The 20,419-nt window shown below is 46.9% G+C and overlaps 9 protein-coding genes across 9 annotated transcripts; 5 read left to right on the top strand and 4 right to left on the bottom strand.

Moving 5' to 3' along the window:
* Positions 1-2,763: 2,763 nt before the first annotated feature.
* On the top strand, positions 2,764-4,187 carry F5Y00DRAFT_261070 (uncharacterized protein; the record flags this gene model as incomplete). The annotated part of the gene is made up of 2 exons (XM_048011134.1): positions 2,764-2,848; positions 3,046-4,187. The coding sequence occupies 2 exons, from the start codon at positions 2,764-2,766 to the stop codon at positions 4,185-4,187; spliced, it is 1,227 nt and encodes a 408-aa protein (XP_047865894.1).
* A 569-nt stretch (positions 4,188-4,756) lies between these two features.
* Positions 4,757-6,649, top strand: F5Y00DRAFT_234334 (thymidylate kinase-domain-containing protein). The gene is made up of 3 exons (XM_048007414.1): positions 4,757-5,733; positions 5,805-5,913; positions 6,004-6,649. The coding sequence occupies exons 1-3, from the start codon at positions 5,175-5,177 to the stop codon at positions 6,548-6,550; spliced, it is 1,215 nt and encodes a 404-aa protein (XP_047865895.1). The 5' UTR covers positions 4,757-5,174; the 3' UTR covers positions 6,551-6,649.
* Positions 6,650-7,807: 1,158 nt separating this feature from the next.
* Positions 7,808-8,806, bottom strand: F5Y00DRAFT_261072 (uncharacterized protein; the record flags this gene model as incomplete). Its single annotated transcript, XM_048011135.1, has 1 exon — positions 7,808-8,806. One exon carries the CDS (start codon positions 8,804-8,806, stop codon positions 7,808-7,810), a length of 999 nt encoding a protein of 332 aa, XP_047865896.1.
* A 1,746-nt stretch (positions 8,807-10,552) lies between these two features.
* On the top strand, positions 10,553-10,873 carry F5Y00DRAFT_261073 (uncharacterized protein; the record flags this gene model as incomplete). Its single annotated transcript, XM_048011136.1, has 1 exon — positions 10,553-10,873. One exon carries the CDS (start codon positions 10,553-10,555, stop codon positions 10,871-10,873), a length of 321 nt encoding a protein of 106 aa, XP_047865897.1.
* Positions 10,874-11,811: 938 nt separating this feature from the next.
* On the bottom strand, positions 11,812-12,252 carry F5Y00DRAFT_234335 (uncharacterized protein). Its single transcript, XM_048007415.1, has one exon. It carries the CDS (start codon positions 12,232-12,234, stop codon positions 11,872-11,874), a length of 363 nt encoding a protein of 120 aa, XP_047865898.1. The 5' UTR covers positions 12,235-12,252; the 3' UTR covers positions 11,812-11,871.
* A 39-nt stretch (positions 12,253-12,291) lies between these two features.
* F5Y00DRAFT_234336 (uncharacterized protein) lies at positions 12,292-13,036 on the top strand. The gene has a single exon (XM_048007416.1). The coding sequence runs from the start codon at positions 12,566-12,568 to the stop codon at positions 12,992-12,994; it is 429 nt and encodes a 142-aa protein (XP_047865899.1). The 5' UTR covers positions 12,292-12,565; the 3' UTR covers positions 12,995-13,036.
* Positions 13,037-15,998: 2,962 nt separating this feature from the next.
* Positions 15,999-16,679, top strand: F5Y00DRAFT_261075 (SET domain-containing protein; the record flags this gene model as incomplete). Its single annotated transcript, XM_048011137.1, has 1 exon — positions 15,999-16,679. One exon carries the CDS (start codon positions 15,999-16,001, stop codon positions 16,677-16,679), a length of 681 nt encoding a protein of 226 aa, XP_047865900.1.
* A 150-nt stretch (positions 16,680-16,829) lies between these two features.
* On the bottom strand, positions 16,830-17,621 carry F5Y00DRAFT_268739 (NAD(P)-binding protein; the record flags this gene model as incomplete). Its single annotated transcript, XM_048012311.1, has 1 exon — positions 16,830-17,621. One exon carries the CDS (start codon positions 17,619-17,621, stop codon positions 16,830-16,832), a length of 792 nt encoding a protein of 263 aa, XP_047865901.1.
* A 506-nt stretch (positions 17,622-18,127) lies between these two features.
* F5Y00DRAFT_268744 (Metallo-dependent phosphatase) lies at positions 18,128-19,463 on the bottom strand (the record flags this gene model as incomplete). Its single annotated transcript, XM_048012312.1, has 2 exons — positions 19,270-19,463; positions 18,128-19,209 (listed from the first exon to the last, which is right to left on the bottom strand). Exons 1-2 carry the CDS (start codon positions 19,430-19,432, stop codon positions 18,128-18,130), a joined length of 1,245 nt encoding a protein of 414 aa, XP_047865902.1. The 5' UTR covers positions 19,433-19,463.
* Positions 19,464-20,419: the final 956 nt, after the last annotated feature.

The raw sequence follows: 20,419 nt of genomic DNA on the forward strand, positions 1-20,419 counted from the left end.
GACTTAATATGGGTGGGCTAATAATTGCACTTCATAGGATATAAATAGATAATCTTATACATTATACTACTCTTAAGAGGTCTAATCGAAGTTGCTCTCGCTTCTTATTGATCAGCACCAGAACAATATCGACCCTTTAACTCGGCTTCCTTTCTGGGTTAACCGTTACACCCCCACGATGACGAGGGAAGAAGCTCTTAGTTGTCATTCTATGGCCGCAATGGGACGCGACTCTAGGCCAACTTGTAGGCCCGCGTGTCTGATATAGAGCAAGTTCCGGAATGTCCGCGCCTTATTAGAGGCACTTGGAATGGTTGCTGCCGAGTGGCCAGACGGGTTGGACGTGAATATCGTAGAAGCCCGACCAAGGCTATGGTCAGGAGAGGACTCGGGTTCTCTGTCGTCAACTGAAGATAGTTTGCCCCATCTGACGGTCCCTCCGTGTGAGAGGAGGGAAGGGAGTTAGTTACTTAATAAGCTCCCTGCGACGAATGGAAAAAGCCGACTTGAAGGCTCCCCTTAACTGTAGATCAACCAATTGCGGAGACATGGCTGGTATTTCTAACAGTCCACAAGCGCGTCCTTGTGACCCCGTTGCGGACCTCTCTGGGTCCGAGGGACGACCAAGTTCGGTCAAATACCCTTGAATGACTGGCTGAAGGGGAGGAATGGACTTAGCCCAAAAACCCACAAGGCATTCTCCAGGGCTGATATCATCCACTGCAGAGCCCCGTCCTCTGATAGGTTAAAGGACGGCCGTGTTATATGCGACCTGTCGTCTTTTGGTTCTCAATGCACTACAATCGGTGCCATGCGTATATGCTCTATTGGTTATCTATCTTGTTCGTGGTGGCGGCATCAAGGAAAGCAAGCATGTCAGACAGCGGCATGCATTTCCCCAAAGAGGATTGCATTGCCTCCAGTGAGATGGCCATACTCCTGTCAAAGTCTAACTTGACCTCAGTCTAGAACTTGTCACTTAGCCCTATAGATGATGGACATTTGCAATTACAATGGATAATTGGGTTGGATAACGCACGCTTGTTCGTCCATCTACTTGATTTACTCGGCGTTCAATAATAGACGACATACATAATTTATGCACGAAAGTCGGCGACCCTCAACCGGATGAGCGCCCCGACCTGCGCCTTTCTTTTCTCTTGGAGAAGCGCGTTAAGGACAAACACCTTGTCTTACATGGACTTTAAGTATTACTTAGTGGCAAATGGTAAATGGTTCCTGACATTCCCGCCCGGCGCGATGACGATGGGGAGAGAGGGGAGCGGAGGGGGGGGGGGAGGGAAGGCCAAGTCCTTTATGGACGCGAAAAGCGCGGACCCCTGCATCCGGTTTGCGCGTAGGAACATTTCAAGTCCCACAACAAGGCGCGATCTCTTGGGTGTTTCTTGGGTTGCTTCTTGTGGCTCGTTCGGTTAAGGCTCCTTTTAGAAACCAATCTTGGCTACATTGGCTACATAGTAGAATTTGAACGCGACTATTGGTTCTTTTTTAGTCGCACAGTTGCAGATTCAAATCACTTCCGGGTAGTGGTAGGGTAGTGGTAGGTGTCTGGGTGAGACGGTGTCGAGTGAATCTAACAAATCAGAGACTGGAAACTAGGGGATTCGCATAAGAGAACAGGAGAATTGAGAGACATGACTTCGAATTCCCTGCATTACCTTGGCCCCGATCCAGTTAAATCAACTTCAGCCCTTGCACCGATCCACCTCAAAACCTGCATGTACTGCATGTAATATGGTATCTGGGTATCTAAACTCCCTTTTACACTAGTGTAGAGCTGCCTCCTTTCTTCTGATTGGATTCTGTTTCCCCATCTTCCCCATTTACACCAACACCACGCGTTCAAACACGAAGGGAAAAAACTCACCCTTTAACTCACCCTTTAGAGGTACTCACCCTATTCACCCTACATACATACTACCGACCTACTACACTCACATAGGTATGTACATCCTACATCCTACAGCCGATGCAGCCTACCAAACATATTAAGCTTGCCTGAAACATTTGAGTGCGAGCATCAATCATCAATCATCAATCACTTCTTCCCTCTCTATCCCATCCCATATCCCATATCCCATATCTTAATTTCCTTGCATATCTTCCTACGCACACCTGCAGCCATCCAACCTACCTCCATCCACTCAGCGTCCTCTGATCCCCTTATTCACTTTCCTCCTTTTGACTAGCAGACGGCGCTTCCTGACTCCCAGCTTGGTCTGATAATTTTAAGCTGCATTATCCCAAGACATCGATCTCCGCGTTACCATCGTTCTCCATTTCTGGCCTCCCCCGTCGCGACCTACCGGTACATACATCCAGCCAAGCTACAAGCTACCTTGTCCCCGGACGCCCTCTGAGATGCAATAAGACTTGTCAATTCCCACCTACGCAGTCCCTCGCCCACTTTTCCTCTTACCTCCCCCCCTCCCCATCCATACTGGTACAACAAGTTTGGTTTGCTGCTGCGCCGAGTTTGACGATATCAATTGTTCACGACAAAAAATAATAAACAAACAATCGTGGCAGTCAACTTTTTCCCCTGTCTTGGGTATCAATCATTGTCGTGAACCTTGCCTCTAGTTGTTATTACAACTTATTGGTAATTGCGATCAATTTCCGTAGTGCCAATCTTGGTTGCCTCGGATTGAATCAATTTAGAACCAACATTTTGTGGTTCGATTGGGCATCTGGATCTCTTCAACCCCTTCACCCTTCAAGTCCACGTCACAACTTACAACCATGGCTACCATAACTCGTCAACCCTTTGCGCCTCTCGATGGAGCGCGCTTGCAGACATTAACAAGTCTCAAGAACAGACAGAATGGTAAGTCCAGAGGGGGAGATCTGTGATATCCGCAGAACTTTGAATACTTCCAATTGTATCGTGTCTTGTCTTTTTGTCCAATGCAAATCAACACCATCTTGTTCGCCAAGCTGTTTTTAAATATGAACCAGGAACCCTTGCAATCCATATTGAATTTTTGAATTTTTGAAGGATTGCATACTAAACTGTGTTCATAGCTCTCTCAAACGCGTCGTCTCCGAAGCGAAAAGCATCAGACAGCTTAGATACGGACGATTTCGAGAACGTGGACCCGGTGCTCTACTCTAAGAGATCAAAGGGCTCGGATAATGTCTTTGCCCCCAAGGATTCTTTCGTCAAGCCGTCATTCATTCTCGCGAAATCGGCTAGTGCCAACGATGTTGTCTCTATTCTCAGTCCACCTAAGGCAGCGGCTCCGCGCGCACGGTCCTTACTTAACCCCAAGTCGCCTGTTTCGAAACTGAACATCAGCTCGGCTAGATCCACACCCCTTTCGGCTCCCGCTGGCCGATCTCCAACCCGTGGCAAGAGGTCCGGTATCCTCTCTTCCCGCCAACGAACTAAGGCCTTCTCTCGAGTGAACCCGCCCAGCTTCAGTTCCTCGAGCGCATCTTCTGCACCATTCTCGTTGGATGCGGCTCTTAAGGGTACCATCCCGAGCTATGCCGGTCGCAAAGCCTCTTCCGCGGCAAAGTCTTCATCTAGTTCCCTTGGTCTCGACAGCCTGCAGGAGGGAGATATGAAGCAATCGTGGTTCTTCGATATCCACGAAGACACCCCGGAGCAAGAAATGACCAATCTACTACAGCACAGCACTTGCGTACTAGACATCAGCTCGGACGAAGAGAGTGAGACTCGGCGCCAGCGAGAACGTGCCGAGGGCAAGGAAAATGTACCTCCGGTGGATGACGTCTCTCAGACCTCGCGGCCGCGGGCTGCTAGACATGTAGCAGAGGACGAGATGGTGTTTGAGAAGGAAAGGAATCCTCTCGGCGAGATGAATGTTCGCGAGTACTACTCGGAGGGATGCGATGAGAATACTATCGTCATCATACCGGGTGATGACGAAGAAGTTAGCGAATCCCAATCCCAACCACAGACACGGTACCGACCTGACGTCACCCCTGCGCTTAACTCTGGCGAATCGGATGCACCTCAACTTAACGCTGATGACGGCGCACAATCCGTAGACCAGTTAATGGAGAAGGCAGACGAACCTGCCCCGGGCGCGGCTGTACTCGAGCCGATGGAGGGAACGGGCGAGAGCTTCGAGGTATGGGAAAGCGGAAGCGCGAAGGATGAAGCAGAGGGAACTATAGTGGAAGCGACAGAGTGCTAATGAAGTAATGGACGATAATGTTACGGATTATGGATTGTACGTTGTTTTCGGAGCTCTTTTTGGACTGATGGGTTTTTTTTTCCAGTCCCCTAATACCTAGATTCTGTAGCCTACGGGAGGTAGCAATGGCGTCACGGGGCATTTCTTCAGAGATTATGGGCTACGGCTGGGGTTCTATGGCAAGGTGGCGGACTGGGCCGGTTGGTATTCTGCTTTACGCTGATCTTTTTTTTGTACGAATTCTTGTACATACGGCTTGTGTTATTTTTCTATTTTTTTTCAGGGCCTACTTCTTGCACTTGGGCGCCCGTCAATATACGCTCTGCAACGCTGTCTATTGTTTCGAAGTACTATATGAATGTGATGAAGAGGAGCATTAATATGAGCTCGTATATGTTTGCGACTAATGGGTGCTATTTCGCTTACCTAAATAATGCTAATAATAGCTAATAACTGCTTACTCGGCTGTTCGGTCGCGCTATCTATGCTGGTTGCGCGCTTAAGCAGTATAACTGCACTCTGTACGACATCCTTCACTAGTGCCGTCTCCAAAGCACCTACTTCGTACAGGAACAGCGAACGATCCAAGAATTATGTAACCAGTAACCATAGAGTGGCTCCACTTCAGACGCGCTCAGGCTTATGTAGAATCGCGGTAAGCCACTGCATTCTGCATTTTAGTCGCTGTATGTATTTTAGTAGCATTTTGGCCACAATCCTCTTCATATCATTCGACATCATATCATTAGGTCAGGTACTTTAGCGCTTTAAAGAGGGCTTAGTCGACGACTTATTTCGATACCGATACATCTTACATCCAATTGATATTCACATGAAACACACTGCTCATACATGTTCATACAATTCTTATTTATCAACCACTAACTACTATATCGAGTTCATCGTGTCTTGAAACTAGCTTCATTAGTGTTGCGTGTCTCACTTGCCAACCTCCCTACCTGGGTACCAAATCTATTGGGTGGATCAATGGCTTCAATAAACGATCTCGCGACAGCCGCGACAATAGCGTCGTCGGCCGTGGCGTTACAGTCTTCACCTACGCGGGAGGGCGCTCAACCCGCCACACCCCCAGCAGAGCCGCGGTCACCCCCCTCCTCAAGACCTGCAACAGACGGCGCTCAGAGTACTTCGCCCCTGACGGAGAAGTCCAAGCTGGTAAACGCGAATGAGGATGGGGACTCGATAACCGTGGCCACAGGTGCTCCGCCCGTGTTAGCGCCGCCTCAGATATCTCCTCAGAATCCCTCGCAAGCACAGATCCCAGCTCCGGCTCCGGCCGCCGCCGAGGTTGAGCCTGCAGAAGCTGTGAAGGATGTCAGTATCGAAGATAAAGATGCCGTTGATAATTCTGCAGGGGACGATATGGATGGCATCGAGAAGGTAGTAGCGCCGCCGTCGAAACCAGTGCGCGGCGCTTTCGTTGTGTTCGAGGGAATGGACCGTGCGGGGAAGACGACGCAGGCAAAATTACTGCAGCAGAGGTGTATCGAGAGCGGTCGGGAGGTGCGGTTTATGCGATTTCCTGGTAAGCGGGATACTTCGCTATGCTGCTGATGATGTAAAGTATTGTATTCGCTGCTAATGGTGCCGATATAGATAGGACAACGCCTATCGGTAAGATGATCGACTCGTATCTCAAGGGCGAGACGGAGATCGAAGATCATGTTATTCACCTGTTGTTTAGTGCTAATCGATGGGAAGCTGTGTAAGTTTCTTTTAATCACGCCAAATTCTCACACCGTTCTATAACTTCGTATGGTGTAGTTATCTCGTATCTAACTTCGCTCTCTTATAGCAAGAAAATCAAGACAGAGTTGGAGGCTGGTCATACTATAATCTGCGACCGCTTCTACCATAGCGGTATCGTATACAGCGCAGCTAAAAATATCAAGAGCCTATCACTATCCTGGGCCAAGGCGCCCGAGGTCGGCTTGCCCAGACCAGACATGGTTCTTTTCCTAGACCTAGAGGAAGAAGTCGCGCGCGAACGTGGCGGTTGGGGTGGTGAAGTCTACGAGAAAGGCGAGATGCAGCGGCGCGTCAGAGATCTGTTTTGGGGCCTTAGCATGGGAGACCTCGGTAGCGCTGTGGGGAACAACGGCAGCAGTAAGGTTCCGAGAAGAGGTGGTGAGGCGGAGAGGCTCGGGAATGGAACAAGTAGAGGTGGAGATGGTAGTAACAGCGAGGAGGGTGAGTTCAGGCAGGAGGAAGAGGATATTCAAATCGTAGATGCGGATCTCGATGTCGAGAGTCTGTCTGAGAGAGTATGGGATCTCGTACTGCCGAGACTAGAAGCAGTGGAACGAGGCGAGGTCGGAAGAACCGTACGGATCGTACGGTAAAACTATATCCGACGTATTCGACTGGTGTACTGACGGAATTGTGACCTTGTAGCATGGTATTGAATTTATAGAAATCGAAATCAAACCTTTGTACTTGGGCATAACTTTCCTATGTTTGACAATGCCTTTCTCCCCTCTTTCGTATGCGGCTCAAACTCTCCGTAGTGTGGGGAGACCCGTCCTTCTTAAGTCTCCGTCCGTACAACAGGGCCCCGTCCCATTGGAGAAACATTTCTCTGGGCGCTCAGATCTTGGCATATATCTGAGGGAGTTCGGCTGACGATAGGGTTTGTTAGGTGGCCTCCTAATGTAGTTAAAGGATGTTAATTGTCAATATTCAACTAAGAAACAACTACCCCCCTATCTTCCCTAGTTTCCTGCGGTAGGTAGGTAAATATCGAGGAAGCATTATTGAATCATTTGCCTATCACATTTATCACAAGGAAATATGAACATAAGTATGGGAATAGCTTCAATATTCCACGAGGAACCCTAACCCTAGACTATGGAGCCAGTAATCAGGTTACAGAGAGTCTACGAGATGGTGTGATTACGTCTAAAAGATTGTGCAGTAATACGATGGCTTTGATGATGCTCTCCGTATATTGAATGCTGGTTAGTACCCATTTCTCACTCCAGCACTTATTAATCGGTATACCTAACGGCTGTGTTCCCCTATTCAGACCTCCGCTCTCAGATGCGTTAGCTTGTGGAGGAATTCGCACTGTCCGCTGTTAAATCCACCGAGAAATATCTACAATCTCTTATATTGTTTAACCTGTAGATATTGAGGTACGTATAGGTATTTCGCATAAGGGAGCATTAGTCGAACAGGGCGATGATCGGGACGATTTATATACTGGACGTAGCACCGAGCATAATTCGCTCTGGCATATCTGGACATATTTACCGTGTCGGCGGAGGAAGCTGAGCTTACTACTTATGTTATTGAATCGGTTGGCCAAAGACTTGCCATTAGGTAGGTCAATCTGGGAGAGTACTACGGCTAGGTGAGTTGGGAAAATAATGATATTCATTCCTATTACGATCCCTCTCTCGGGGACAATGCAAACGTAATTATCTGAGTAAAGCTACTCAAACTAAGCTCATTGCTAATGCACATGAATACCTCCTAGGTCCCTTTTCTGCTACCATTTCGCGATGCTCTCAAAGTATTTCCCCTATCCAGCCAAGCAATACCCTCCCCCCAATTCATCCAGACTAGTATCATTCCGAGTCGTAAGGGATCTCGCTTCTTTAATCCTTAATCGTGACGACTACGCTTCGCCAAGCCTCGATAGGATGGCGGACGACGAACTTTCTGGACTGGCTTCCCTCGCCCTCAGGTCTGTCGACCCCAAGACGTTCAACCGTCTCAAATTCGGTGATTACCTTGCCAGAGAAGTTAACAAGAGAGAAGCCGAAGATATCCGTGAGAGGACCGAGTCCCTGCAATGGGCGCAGACGGGCAATGATGTGCAGGAACATCATCACGCTTGCGTAGTATTTCTCTCGTTCACCTGCGAAGCTCCAACTGAGCTTAAAGGCAATCTGGATGAAGGGGCGATTGTTATGGATTATCTGGAAGACCGACGCGATTTGCGGGCCCCAGAACGAGTCTACCATGCAGCGGAACCAGTCCTTGTATTTGTAGTAGTAGAAGTTGAGCTCGAAGAAATACATTTCAGTATCGAAACCTTTATACACGGCCGGCTCACTAGCTTCGGGAGTACCTTGCGTAGCATTTTGCGCAGTACCGTGCGCAGTTTCGTGTGTGGTATCGTGCGTGGTATCGTGCGTGGAAACCATGGAGGATGATGAACTAGAATTGTAGTTGAGGAAGATGATGTTGCCGCCGGACCAGATGGGTGTCTGGAAGACCTTCTCTACTTGGATGATGTTGATACCATTCTTCGCGATGTTCGCCTTGAAAATCTCTAAGTAGATGGAATATTCGCGTTGGTACAATTCGCCGCTCGACGAACTGGCTGCGGTCGTCTCGGGGGGAGGCTGTTCGTTTGCCAACTTAGCCAGAAGCCACTCGTACTGCGGCTCTCCATCACTCTCAATTCCAGGGGTAGCTTGGCCTTGAGTTTCGTCATCTTTATGGATGGCTTCTCCTAGTGAGAGGTCCATCTCGTCTTTTTTGACGGGGCTGGGTTGAATAGGGTAATACTGTCTTTGTTTTTGCGAATTTTCCTCGTGAGGAGAGTCGGCTTCGTGCGAAGTGACTGGCTTTGAGATTCGTTGGCCCATTTATACATGTAATGGGATTTGTCAGAAGAGAATATGCTTGAAGAATCTGGGTTCTGATTGTTGTTATTTAAGACCCGCTGTTCTTGCAAAGTGAGCAGATAATGGTGAACCTAGAGGGTGGTGGTTCCCGCATCAACTGGGCTCAGCCACTGAAAATGTATCGTGAAAGTGTGAACAAGTACAATGGTACATGTATTAGGGCAAGGCCACGACCATCAGGGTGATTGGGGTACGAGATGGGCACCTGTCACGATGCGGCTTTACATGCGGCTTTACATGCGGCTTTACATGCGGCTTGACAGTGGGAAGGAACCTAACATGGATTCCTCGAGGATTAGAGCAACTAGCTTGGCTACCCTCGTCATATGTATCACCTTCTTCTGAAGATGTGGTAGGATGGTCTCAAAGTGAGAATATTCTCAGCAAAAGGCTACTCTTGGGACGGCTATACTGCATACATAACGTCTTTAACTGCTTTGTTACATTAGTTCCTCTCTTCAAAATCGTTCACACTGGTAAGCAAATCAAAATTCCATCCTGAGGCAAATCCTGTGTGAGTACCTAGATAATTTTAGATTATTCCCTTTTCATAGGTAATCGAGACTATCCCTCAATAGAAATATGGCATCATTTCCTGCTACTATCTTAAAGGAGTGAAAGAAATATCCCAACCCGGTTTCGAAAATAGTCACTACATGGTCTTAAGGGTAATAATTGTGCTGGGTGGGTTATGACGGTTAATTATTGTCTAGATGTAGCAATACTACCTAGACGATGTCCAGTAAATGATCTCTGCCTCATGGGAGTGATACGGTTTCAAAGAAAATAAGAACTGATCGAAATAAGGAAGAGAATCAGGTTCTTCAATGTTAAAATATTATGGTTAGTCGGTTTAAAGTTTACCCCCCTTTTCATATGCTCAATGGTCATTTTCTTTTCATGATCCTTTCTTCGTTAATTTCCATTATGAATAAGGAGTATAATAGGATATATGATCAAAGGTCGTGCTCACGCTTCATACCTTGGGCCAGATTTGGGCATCGATTGCTACTTGTAAGTTTGGATGATCACTCCTAGCCTTCTTACGGAAGTTGAAGGGCGTGATAGAGGATGGAACGATGGAAATGAGCGGCCTTTTTTTAAGAGTACCTAAGTCCTGCAGGTTGATTTTGGGCTTATAAATTAGGTAGCTTCTGTTTGTTGCTCTGTTCAAGTCCTCGAGGTTAGAGGCTTAGTCACAAATCGTCATGGCGATTCACTTCCCCTAACTACTTACTCGCCATGACGATGTGTCCATTGTTAATACCAGTGACCTAGCAACTATTTCATCACGCAAAGTTGACTCAAAATAGCAAGACCTCTAAATACTTACTTTGATACATACGCAAATATTACAATTGAGAATTGGGGAATTTGGAAGTAGACGAAGCAGTTGGGTTGGACCGCCAAGGTTGGATGGACATTTGTCTAACCTAAAGCCAGGCAGCGCTGGTGAGTCTAAGATCTTCCACAGAAATTGTGCAACTATCAAGACTAATTAATCTGCAATAAACATAGCTCGTGACAAGACCGCCTACTCTTACTCGTACTCCAAGAGAAGAGCCCACAGGAAATTCCATCATATAATCTTTTACTCTCGAATAAGCCAAAACACAACTCCCATTCTCGCTATCTCTACCTACAATTACTTGGTACCTACCTCTTTAACTATACCCCGATCTAAGACCGAATCCATTCATCAACAAGATGCCTACCTCTCAACTCGTGACCGAGCAGCAGAAGGAACTGGATCTCCTTCTTATCCAGGAGCTGGTCGAAAAAGTTGCCGAGTTCCGCCGCGAAGGAAAAACGGGACGAGCCCAGTACAAACTACACCGCCGTCGCCTTCAACAGTACTACGCAGACCTAGGCAGCCAAGCGGCTAAGGAAGATGATGGCGGCGAAAGCTCCCGCCAGGCCAACACCCCCACCCCAAGACGATGCCCACACTGCCAAGACCTACGAATCAGCAGCCATTGCTTGAAGAACGGTGGATGTCCCGTCGACGACGGCAAGCGACCTGCATAAGGAGCCTCGAAGGCAAGAATACTAGGCACCTATGAAGGATCGATTGGGAATCAAGGCACGGAAAGGTTGAATATGAGTAGGGTCAGTTGCCCACTCTTTGGGGTAGGAGGTTCGAATTCTAGGATGCTCAACGTCCTACGATATTATTGTGATCGAAGCTATTGCGCTTTACTTTGCTTGTACACTATTTTGGTCCGAGTTTCCACGACCGCATTGAACAATTGTACCACCATTCATCCATTGCTAGCTAGGAGAACATAAGCCTTTGAGAGACGTACCGTACTACCCTACTGAGGTTATGTCAGGTAGTTAATCAATAAATAGGGGTCAGAAAATCAAAAAGTGTAGCATTTCGTCCAAGGCTTAACCATGAAAAGTACAAGTTTCGCGTTGGACTCGGGAATGACGATTCTAGTGATCCCATCGCATGGAGCGTCTAGATTTACTACCTATTGTGCATTAGTACCTCGTAGTAGAGATGGCTAATCGCGTGCTAGCCTATCTCGCACCGATATTGTTATTCCGATTTTACCTTTATAAGCCTTAAAACATACGCACCTGGTTAGGAGGAACTAGGCCATTGCTGGCTATCTATGCCTTGGGGTATTGACATAGCATGGTCCATAAAATAAAGCTACTAACCCGGACTCGAGGAGTTTTACAAGAGGATAGATAAGAAACTATAGGTAGGTACTTACAGCAGCCCGAGCTCTGTACAAGGTCTACAGGGCATTTCTAGTCAAATATACAGTTTCAAATATCAAAATATACCTCGTTGTTGTTGCTTTTCCTATTTGCGTAAAATCCATCCAAGCATGGGCTAAAGAGACCGAAACATAGAGAAAAATAGACCGCACTTAAGCATTACGAAAATCCTACATTTGCCAAACTCTTCTAAGACCCGCAAGCAACCCATATTATATCAAAAACCACACTCCGTTGAACCCATCAATATCCCACGACCCTACTGTAGTGTATTAAGCCACGAACCGGAGAGCTCACGCCTGCCATCGCCGGGCATTGTGGGGCACCATATATCCTAATGATAGAGACGATGCGGGTAGCAAAACTGCTAATACACTTGTACTTGTGCTGGATGGTGCCATATGGCCCGTCGCTTTAGAAACCACGACGGTCGTCTGGACCATGGGAGGAGCAACCGACGTGGTGTTAACATAATGCATGGCCGTAGATGTCGTGTGAATCATTAGGGGGGCCGCGGACGTTGTGTGAACCATAGGTGGGACTACGATAGTCTCATGAACCACGGTGGGAGTGGTTTCGTGAACGATTATTTCCGTTTGATGGCAGGCCTCTGCCATTTCTGTAACAGTAACATGGACTACTTCGGACACCGTCATCACATGCGGCGGCAGAGTAACGTGGACTGTCTCGTGTACCGTCTCGTGCACCGTCTGGGTATATGCCGAAAGGGTCACGTGGACAGTTTCTGTCACAGCTTTGGTGATATGAACGGTCTCCTTAACCGTCTGCGGCGGTAGAGATGCATGGACCGTCTCTGTGAGAACCTGTGTCTGTAGATGGCTCAAGACCTCTGTCTTTGTAAGCGCAACCGTCTCGAGCTTATGCGATACTTCGGTCTTCGTGACAGCTACAGTCTCATGGATCGATTTGACCTCGGTGATAGGGACCGTAACAGCAACGCTCTCCTTCACCGTCACGGGAACACTGATGGCTACTGATTCCTTCACTGTGACCGGAATGCTCACGTGTACCGTCTCCTTGGCAGTTTCTGTTTCCACCTTGGTTACCGGAATACTAACATGTAGTGTCTCCTTCACCGTCTCCTTTACTGTCTCTTTTTGCGTAACAGGGATACTTTCCTTGAGAGTTTCCTTGAGAGTTTCCACCTTCGTCACGGGTACGCTCACAGCGACGGTCTCCTTCAACGTCTCCTTCAACGTCTCAACTTTCGTGACGGGGATAGTAACATGTACCGTCTCCTTCACAGTTTGTACCTGCGTTACGGGAACGCTCACATGTACAGTTTCCTTCACTGTCTGCACCGTGGTTACCGGAACATCGACGTGTACGGTTTCCTTCACAGTTTCCACCTTAGTGACAGGAATGCTGACATGCACCGTCTCCTTCACCGTCTGAGGAGGCAGCGTTTCTTTGACAGTCTGGGGAGGAAGCGTAATGTGGACGGTCTCGAGCTTCGTTTGAATCGCGGTTTGTACTTCAGTCTTTATTTCGTGCTTGGTTTCCGTCTTTAGTTCGGTCTTCGTGAGGAGCTTCTCTTCTACCTTCGTGACGGGGATAGTGACATGAACTGTTTCCTTCACCGTCTGTGGAGGTAGTGTAATCGATTCCTTTTGGACTTCGGTCTTCGTAACATGAACAACCTCTGTCACCGGGACATGTATTGTTTCCTTCACTGTTTGCGGTGGTAGAGTAAAGTGTACGGTTTCCTTCACGGTCTGTGGAGGTAGGGTGACGTGTACCGTCTCTTTTATCGTCTCTGGCGGTTGAGTAACATGAACTGTCTCCTTGACTGTTTCTGGAGGTAGGGTAACGTGGATAGTTTCCTTCACTGTTTCCGGTGGTAGAGTCACATGCATGGTCTCTTTTACGGTCTCCTTTACAGTCTCCTTGACAGTCTCAGGAGGCAGAGTCATATGTATCGTCTCCTTAATTGTTTCTGGCGGCAGGGTCATATGTATCGTTTCTTTTATTGTTTCTGGTGGTAATGTCTGAAGTTTTGGTGTTAGCCTATATAGGTAGACACCTAACGGTTATTTCAATAAAAGGACCGGATTCGGCGTAAATCCATTAGGGTATAGAAAGCGATTTGCAGAGTTACTTACCACATGAACTGTCTCGTGAATCGTCTCCGTAACAACCTCAGCTGGGGCCGCACCTCCCGTAGCAGCCGCTACAGAGACGAGGGCCAACAGTGCCGGTATATAGCTGTTAGAGAACTGCATAGCTTTGTAAATATGAAGGAGTAATGATAACTAAATAGGTGGATCCAAAAATGAGTAATATGATTAGAAGAACTCTCAGAGTACAAAAGTCTAAACTACTATAAAATTAAACTGGCTCAGCCGTTAAAACGAAACGAACGAATATTGAAGGCGTAAGAGAAAAAGGAACGGATCGACCGCGAAAAGAGAAGCGAAGTGCAAGCACACAAGAGAGAGGTTCAGGTTGAGATGAGAGAGAATGAACGGAAGAGCATGGTCCCTGATCTTCGTGGGAGAAGATGAGAGATGTAGAATACCAAGACTTATACCCTAGTTTGCCTATCCTCAACCTGAGCGACGGTTGCATTCACAAGATACCCAAGAATGATGCTGCACAGGGGCATCTAATCCTAAGCTAGGGGCTACATGAGGTGACATCTCTGGTAGAACCTTGGTTTAGATCCTGAGGGGGTTGTTGTGAAGGTTACCCATGGGAAGATCTAGTATGCAAATTCGATATTTGCCTTACTAACAAAGGCTGAGCGTGACGTCTTGGCGGTATTCGGCCTGTACGTCAAAATGGTAAACGTCGTGCCGAATGCCCCTTGTCATCTGAAGCTGACTTCGGATGTCCAGTTTTCCGGCCCCATGCAGGATGGACTATGGGCACATGGGGTTCAAAGCGAATAAAAGTGGTGATTCCGACCCATGGGTAAGGTCTTGGGATATAAGCTTATCTAGACTTAATACTGTCTCCATTATATTAGTTTCCCGTTGTTTACTCTCCCGCATGCCTCGTATCATAAGGTTGAATACGGGAAATATATTATGTAAGGTATATTGATTGGCGCCTCTATGTAGGAAAGAAAAATAAGGCCCTCTTTTGATAGTCTCTTATTTTGGTTTAGACGAGCAGGTTCGTGCGCTTGAAATTCTGTTCAAAAGCAAAAGCTGTATATTGAAGGCAAAAATTACATGCAACCCTAGGTAGGTAGGTACCTACCTTTATCAGCTCCGAATTGAGGCGAAAGCACGTGTTTGGGGCTCAAGAGAATGGGCATATTAATCTTAAAGGATTCGAAAGGGTGTTGATGAGAAAGCTTTGGATGCCTAGGTTTCAAAGTGCTCTCCGGTTTCGCTTGGCATTATTCCGAGATCAATTCCCTGCAGGGGCTGCTTTGTGAGCTGTGGCACTCTTAGATGGATCGAATATGGAACTTCTAATTGGTTGAAAATCCTACGGTCCACAAGGAGATCTAGCCCCTTCACTACTTGGACATCATAAACCTCGCTATTAAGAGGTTTGATACAAAATACCTACCCTATACCATAGAAAGAGCCCTATCGCACTATCTAACCGTCTACCTACACAGACGTACCTAAGGTAAGCCGACCGCTGTGCGGGTTTGTACATAACATAGTCATCATCACGGAAGGGGTGCCAAGCGATGAGATCGAGACAACGCCAAGAGTCGCGCTCATACATTTTCCCGGGTTTGCTCAAGACGAGCATGAGCCGTGTATCCGTTGAATAATATTTCCCTCGGCGAGATACGTATCCTCTCATCCGGGAAGAGCGAGGGTATTCCCTTAAGTATCATTATAAGAATAGGCTTTTATGTAGGTAGTATTATACCTATGATAGAAAGACTATCCTCAAACTCAAATTTATACTAGGAATGAAAAGGGGTACTCTTATGTTCTAGGAAGACGCATTATCATGTTAGACTCCAGTAGGGCAATTGGGAAAAATTACCTTAAACCTATCATCAAATCATGCTGTTAAAAGCAAACTATTATGTCTGCCTGTGGTTCTACCATACTCACTCAATAGCCAGTGGTAAAGGTGCGCAAGAATTAGTACCCGAACAAATTTTTTAAATCTAGGACAATTTCTTTGTGCGGGTAGAATCGTTGCTTGAAACACAATTCCGCGGCCTTCTTTTGCTCATATCTAGGTCATAATAATTGTCTACAACTTCTTTGGTTTCTTTCTCTAAGTTACTAATTGTTACGTTGGGTGTCGATGACAATACTTTGTTCCTATCGCTAGATACTTTATATATTTGGGGTTCTACACCGAGACTCTATGTGATGTCTATTACGCAGTTTCCTATCACTAGTCCCTTAACAATTCTGATATCTTAAAACAACCAGAAATAACGTATACTTACCTAATCCAGTACTATCCATTAGAAATGGCCGCACGGGAGTTCCAAATGCTACACAGCCTAGATATCAGGCCCAGCGAGGGTAGGGGGTTTGGCCTCTTTGCGACGGCGAATATCCCAGCAAAGACCATCATCTGCCAGGAAGCGCCAACCTTCTATGCACCAGCGAAGATTTTAACCGGGACTAACGAAGAAAAGGTCAATACCTTTTGTGATATGTACGCCTCAGCCAGGGTGTCAGATCGTAACCGATTGAATGACCACATTTGGATCCCTGAACACTACGAGCGGAATAAGGATCTGTACAATTGGTTTGATAGGTGGCTAAAGAAGTACATGCAAGCTAACGGAAGTTATCAACCGGAAGAACCTCGAACTGAAATGGTAGAAGAACTTATAAAAGCCTACACGACGTTTTGGACCAACGCCAGCGGGACCCCTGATCGCGGAGCCGCCGTATATAGTACTTTCGCCCGTGCTAATCACTCCTGCAGACCAAATGCTAGTTGGAGATATACAGACAACGCACCTTATTACCTAGAGATGGTAACGGAATGTGATATCCCGGCGGGAGACGAGGTAACTGTCTCTTATGACTATTTCGGGAGGCAGAAGTTGAAGAAGAGAAGAGAAAGATTAGCGAGCTGGGGGTTTGTATGTAAATGTGAAAAGTGTACCGAGGAAGAGTTTGCATTGGGACGAAAGTAGGTATTTGCAAAAGCAAAGAGGATACCTTATGGGCGCCTATTGACCACTAGATACGAGTCCTAAAGTATATCAATACATTAAACTAACAAACTAAATTAATAACGGATGGATGAGCCAAGTGATATCCCTAACCTAAAGCATTCTGATTCCCTAAACATCGCTGACCCACCCTCCATCAATCACGTAGCTACTCCCAGTGATAGCGCTAGAATCATCCGCAGCAAGAAAGAGTATCAGTCTCGCTACCTCGTCAGGCATAAGATCTCTCTTCAAACTTTGCGCGGCCATCACTTCGGCGCGGTACTCATCCGTTAACACCTCATCGATCTGCCTCTGCGTCGCAATGGCGCCGGGAACGACGCTGTTCACCCTGATGCCGTACTGACCAAACTCCTTGCTATGCGTTCTCGTCATACCAACGACTGCCGCTTTGCACATCGTGTAGATAGGAAGTCCGACGGCTGGAATGCGCCACGTGATCGATCCCATGTTGATAATACTGCCGCCAGACCCCTTTTTCTGCATCGCCGGCACCACCGCCTGCGTTAGAAAGAACTGATGGCGAAGATTTACATTGACGTCCTGGTCCCACGACTCAGGCGTCACTTGAGTTGTCGGGACTCTCGACTGAGAGCCGGCACGAGCGGCGTTGTTTAGAAGAACATCCACCGTGCCGTGATCTGCGAGCACTTTCTCCGCGCATTCCTTGAGGCGAGCCAAGTCGGTCACATCGCAGTGGAGAAACGTGGGCTGGGTAGCACCTGGAATGTCCTTGACCTTCTCGAGTAGCTTGTTTGCCGAAACGTCTGCGTAATCTAAGAAGACGACGTTGGAGCCTTGCCGACAGAAAAGCTCGACTGATGCTGCTCCGATGCCTTCGGCCCCTCCAGTAATCAAGACAGTTTTTCCCCGCAGGCTTGGGTACGTCGCATACTTCTCCATGGTAGCTGACTGATTATAAGGGGGGTGTTCGGTGATTAGATAGTGCTGGATAATGTATTCTGGAGGTATGTCCTGTCGACACAACCACAATGTAAGAACATGGGTGGTTTGGAGAATAAAAAATTAAAAAAGTCGAAGGACCAAAAGGCTGTATAAATAGAAGAAGCACAGATGTTAAATCATAGTTTGCCGAGCAAAGCCGTCAACTTTATTCCTGTGCACGCTCCCCTCAGCATAGGTAATGATTCAACCTTGACTATATGGGCTATACCAAATGCAGATCAGATGATTCTCACACAAGATCCAATCAACGGACGTTATATACGAACACCCCCTATGTCTTTGTTTGTATTACATTAGGTAACTTGTCGCAATTCGGATACCGTACCATAATATAGATGTTTTCTAAAATATTACCTCTGCATTTATCATGTTAATTATATGTAGTAGATATTCCATGGCCGTATTATTACATTATCATTACGATAAATCTATCCCTACCCCCCTTACGAGCCGTAATCACAAGTAGGGCAGTAAGTCTTCGAATTATTAGTCGCTGGATATAGATCCTTTCCGTACGTAGAATTTAACGAAATGCTGCCCACGACGTTTCCAGACTCGAGACGGATCCACGTATCAACCTCAAAATTAGCCAGTTTTGACTTCGTTGCGAGAACCTGACGGGCCCCCCTCTCCCAGTTACCGTAACCACCGTACCCTGAATGCTGACTAAAACATAAGTTAACGTCGTTGCGAGGCGCGACCGTCATGTTAGGGAGTAGTCTATCCCATTTATAACACCACGTGTTTCCATGATCATGCCCTGAGAAGACAGCCATTAATCCTGGAACAGCCGAGATGGCCTGCATGAACGGGATGTCCTGGCCGCCGTAGTCGCAAGTACCGTCATTCCGACCATCTGCACACCATCCTTGGGCCTGGGGAGCCAGCGGATAGTCGTCGTTTATCCCTGGCTCGGCATGCGGATTAATACCTTCTTTTTGTAGGACATACGACGCATAGGTTGGAATGTGGACAAACGCCAGCGATGGGATGGTCTTGCTGTACTTCTCAACAAGTTCATTATTCGTCTGAAGAAACCAGTTTACGACACTGAAGTCGACCCAATCTGGCTGGCCAACCCGATTTCCGGATCCGTCCTTCTGCTGATATCGGAACCCTCCCCTGCTGTCAAAAAACCAAAGTATCAACTCGGGGGCGCAATTTTCATCGCTGCAATCGCTGTCGTAAACCGGCAGATAGTAATTTGACGTGCCCGCTTCTTCATCGAAAACCATCTGCGTCGTCCGACTATTACTCCACCGCTTTTCGCGGGCGAGAATGGTACTGCCGGATATGTTATAGTCGTAGTCGTGATTACCATACGTTGACGCCCAGGGAAGACCTCGATCTACGAGAGGACTGACGATCTGGTCAACATAAACCGTACTGTTCTCCAGAAATCCGTTTTCGCCAGTAATCAAGTCGCCATTCAAGACGACAAGTCCAGGCGACTCAGCTTCAAGGATCTCGTTGATAACTTTGACAGAGTTGATATCCTGTTGGGGTCCCCATTGATCCCAGGCATCTAATGTGAATGGTTAGCGTTTGTTCCTTGATTGGACTATTTTGGATGGGGTAATAGTACTTTCACCGAAATGTAAGTCCTCGAATATGGATATCTGAAACGTCCCGTCGCTTTTAAAAGTGAGAGGTCCCAAGGGGCCTGTGCTATTAACATATATCTTAGCTAGAGGGTTCGCATCTATCGACGCCGCACACGTCAACATAACCAAAGCCGTGGAAAGCATAGTGAACCAAAGCGATAAGTCGTTATTTGCATATTACTTACTTCCAGAGACTGGACAGTGAATGAGATAATGGCTCGCCCGTCGAGGGGTTATGCCCAATATGTACTTGGCTCATGCTGTGAATACCTACCTAGGTACTGACTGGGTAGATGACTGGGTAGAGGACTAAGTAAGGGGACTAAGTAAGGGGACTAGGTATGAGAAATAGGGTTACAGTTACAGCGCGTAGTTAGTCACTATCCGATTCACGTTTTTAAAGTGTGCGTCGTAAAGTTAGAGGAATGACCGGACTCCCCACCTGATCGAGTGTTCCTGATGTCTCAGTTATTATTGCCTGCCCTTTTCTCTTTCCCGATAGATAAACTTCAACGAGTCGGATGTCAAACCCCGCAGTGTGTCGCAGACGCAACCTGCAATTGGCTCATGGGACTCAACTTAGTACGAGCGCCATCTGTACCTAACCTAGGTAAGTTTGACCCCGGTCGCATCAATACGACATCCTAGGTAGCATACAGATAAGATCTCTCGATTAGATGATTGATATTAGTATATTCCGTACTGCATTGCTATTCAGTCGCATTTCTTCAGCCAGTTCAACTTGACAATAAATATATACTAGAGTTGAATTTTGGAGTAACTTTTTATCTTAAGTTTTGAATGCGCGTAGTTATGCCAATATTAAACTATGCTAATGTATCGTTGAATATAAAGAAAACCTTTATTTAAGATTTTAATCTTATATATTTTACATTGGTAACAAGCCATAGTCCCGTGCCTTAATCATAGCACACAGTGCCCATGCCATTCGCTATTTTCCGAACCCAGTTCACCATACCCGCATGACGTCTATTATCCCTATACTGCGTGTATTTATACTCGACTTAAACTCACGACATGGCTGTTTCATCGCTTTCAAAGTCCTTTCTAGTCTCGTCGGGTATTACTAGACTACCTACCTAGGTATACCCCTTTTACGAGGGGCTAGCG

This window comes from Daldinia vernicosa (genome assembly GCF_022497035.1).
Source record: "Daldinia vernicosa strain CBS 139.73 unplaced genomic scaffold F5Y00scaffold_17, whole genome shotgun sequence".
Taxonomy (NCBI): domain Eukaryota; kingdom Fungi; phylum Ascomycota; class Sordariomycetes; order Xylariales; family Hypoxylaceae; genus Daldinia; species Daldinia vernicosa.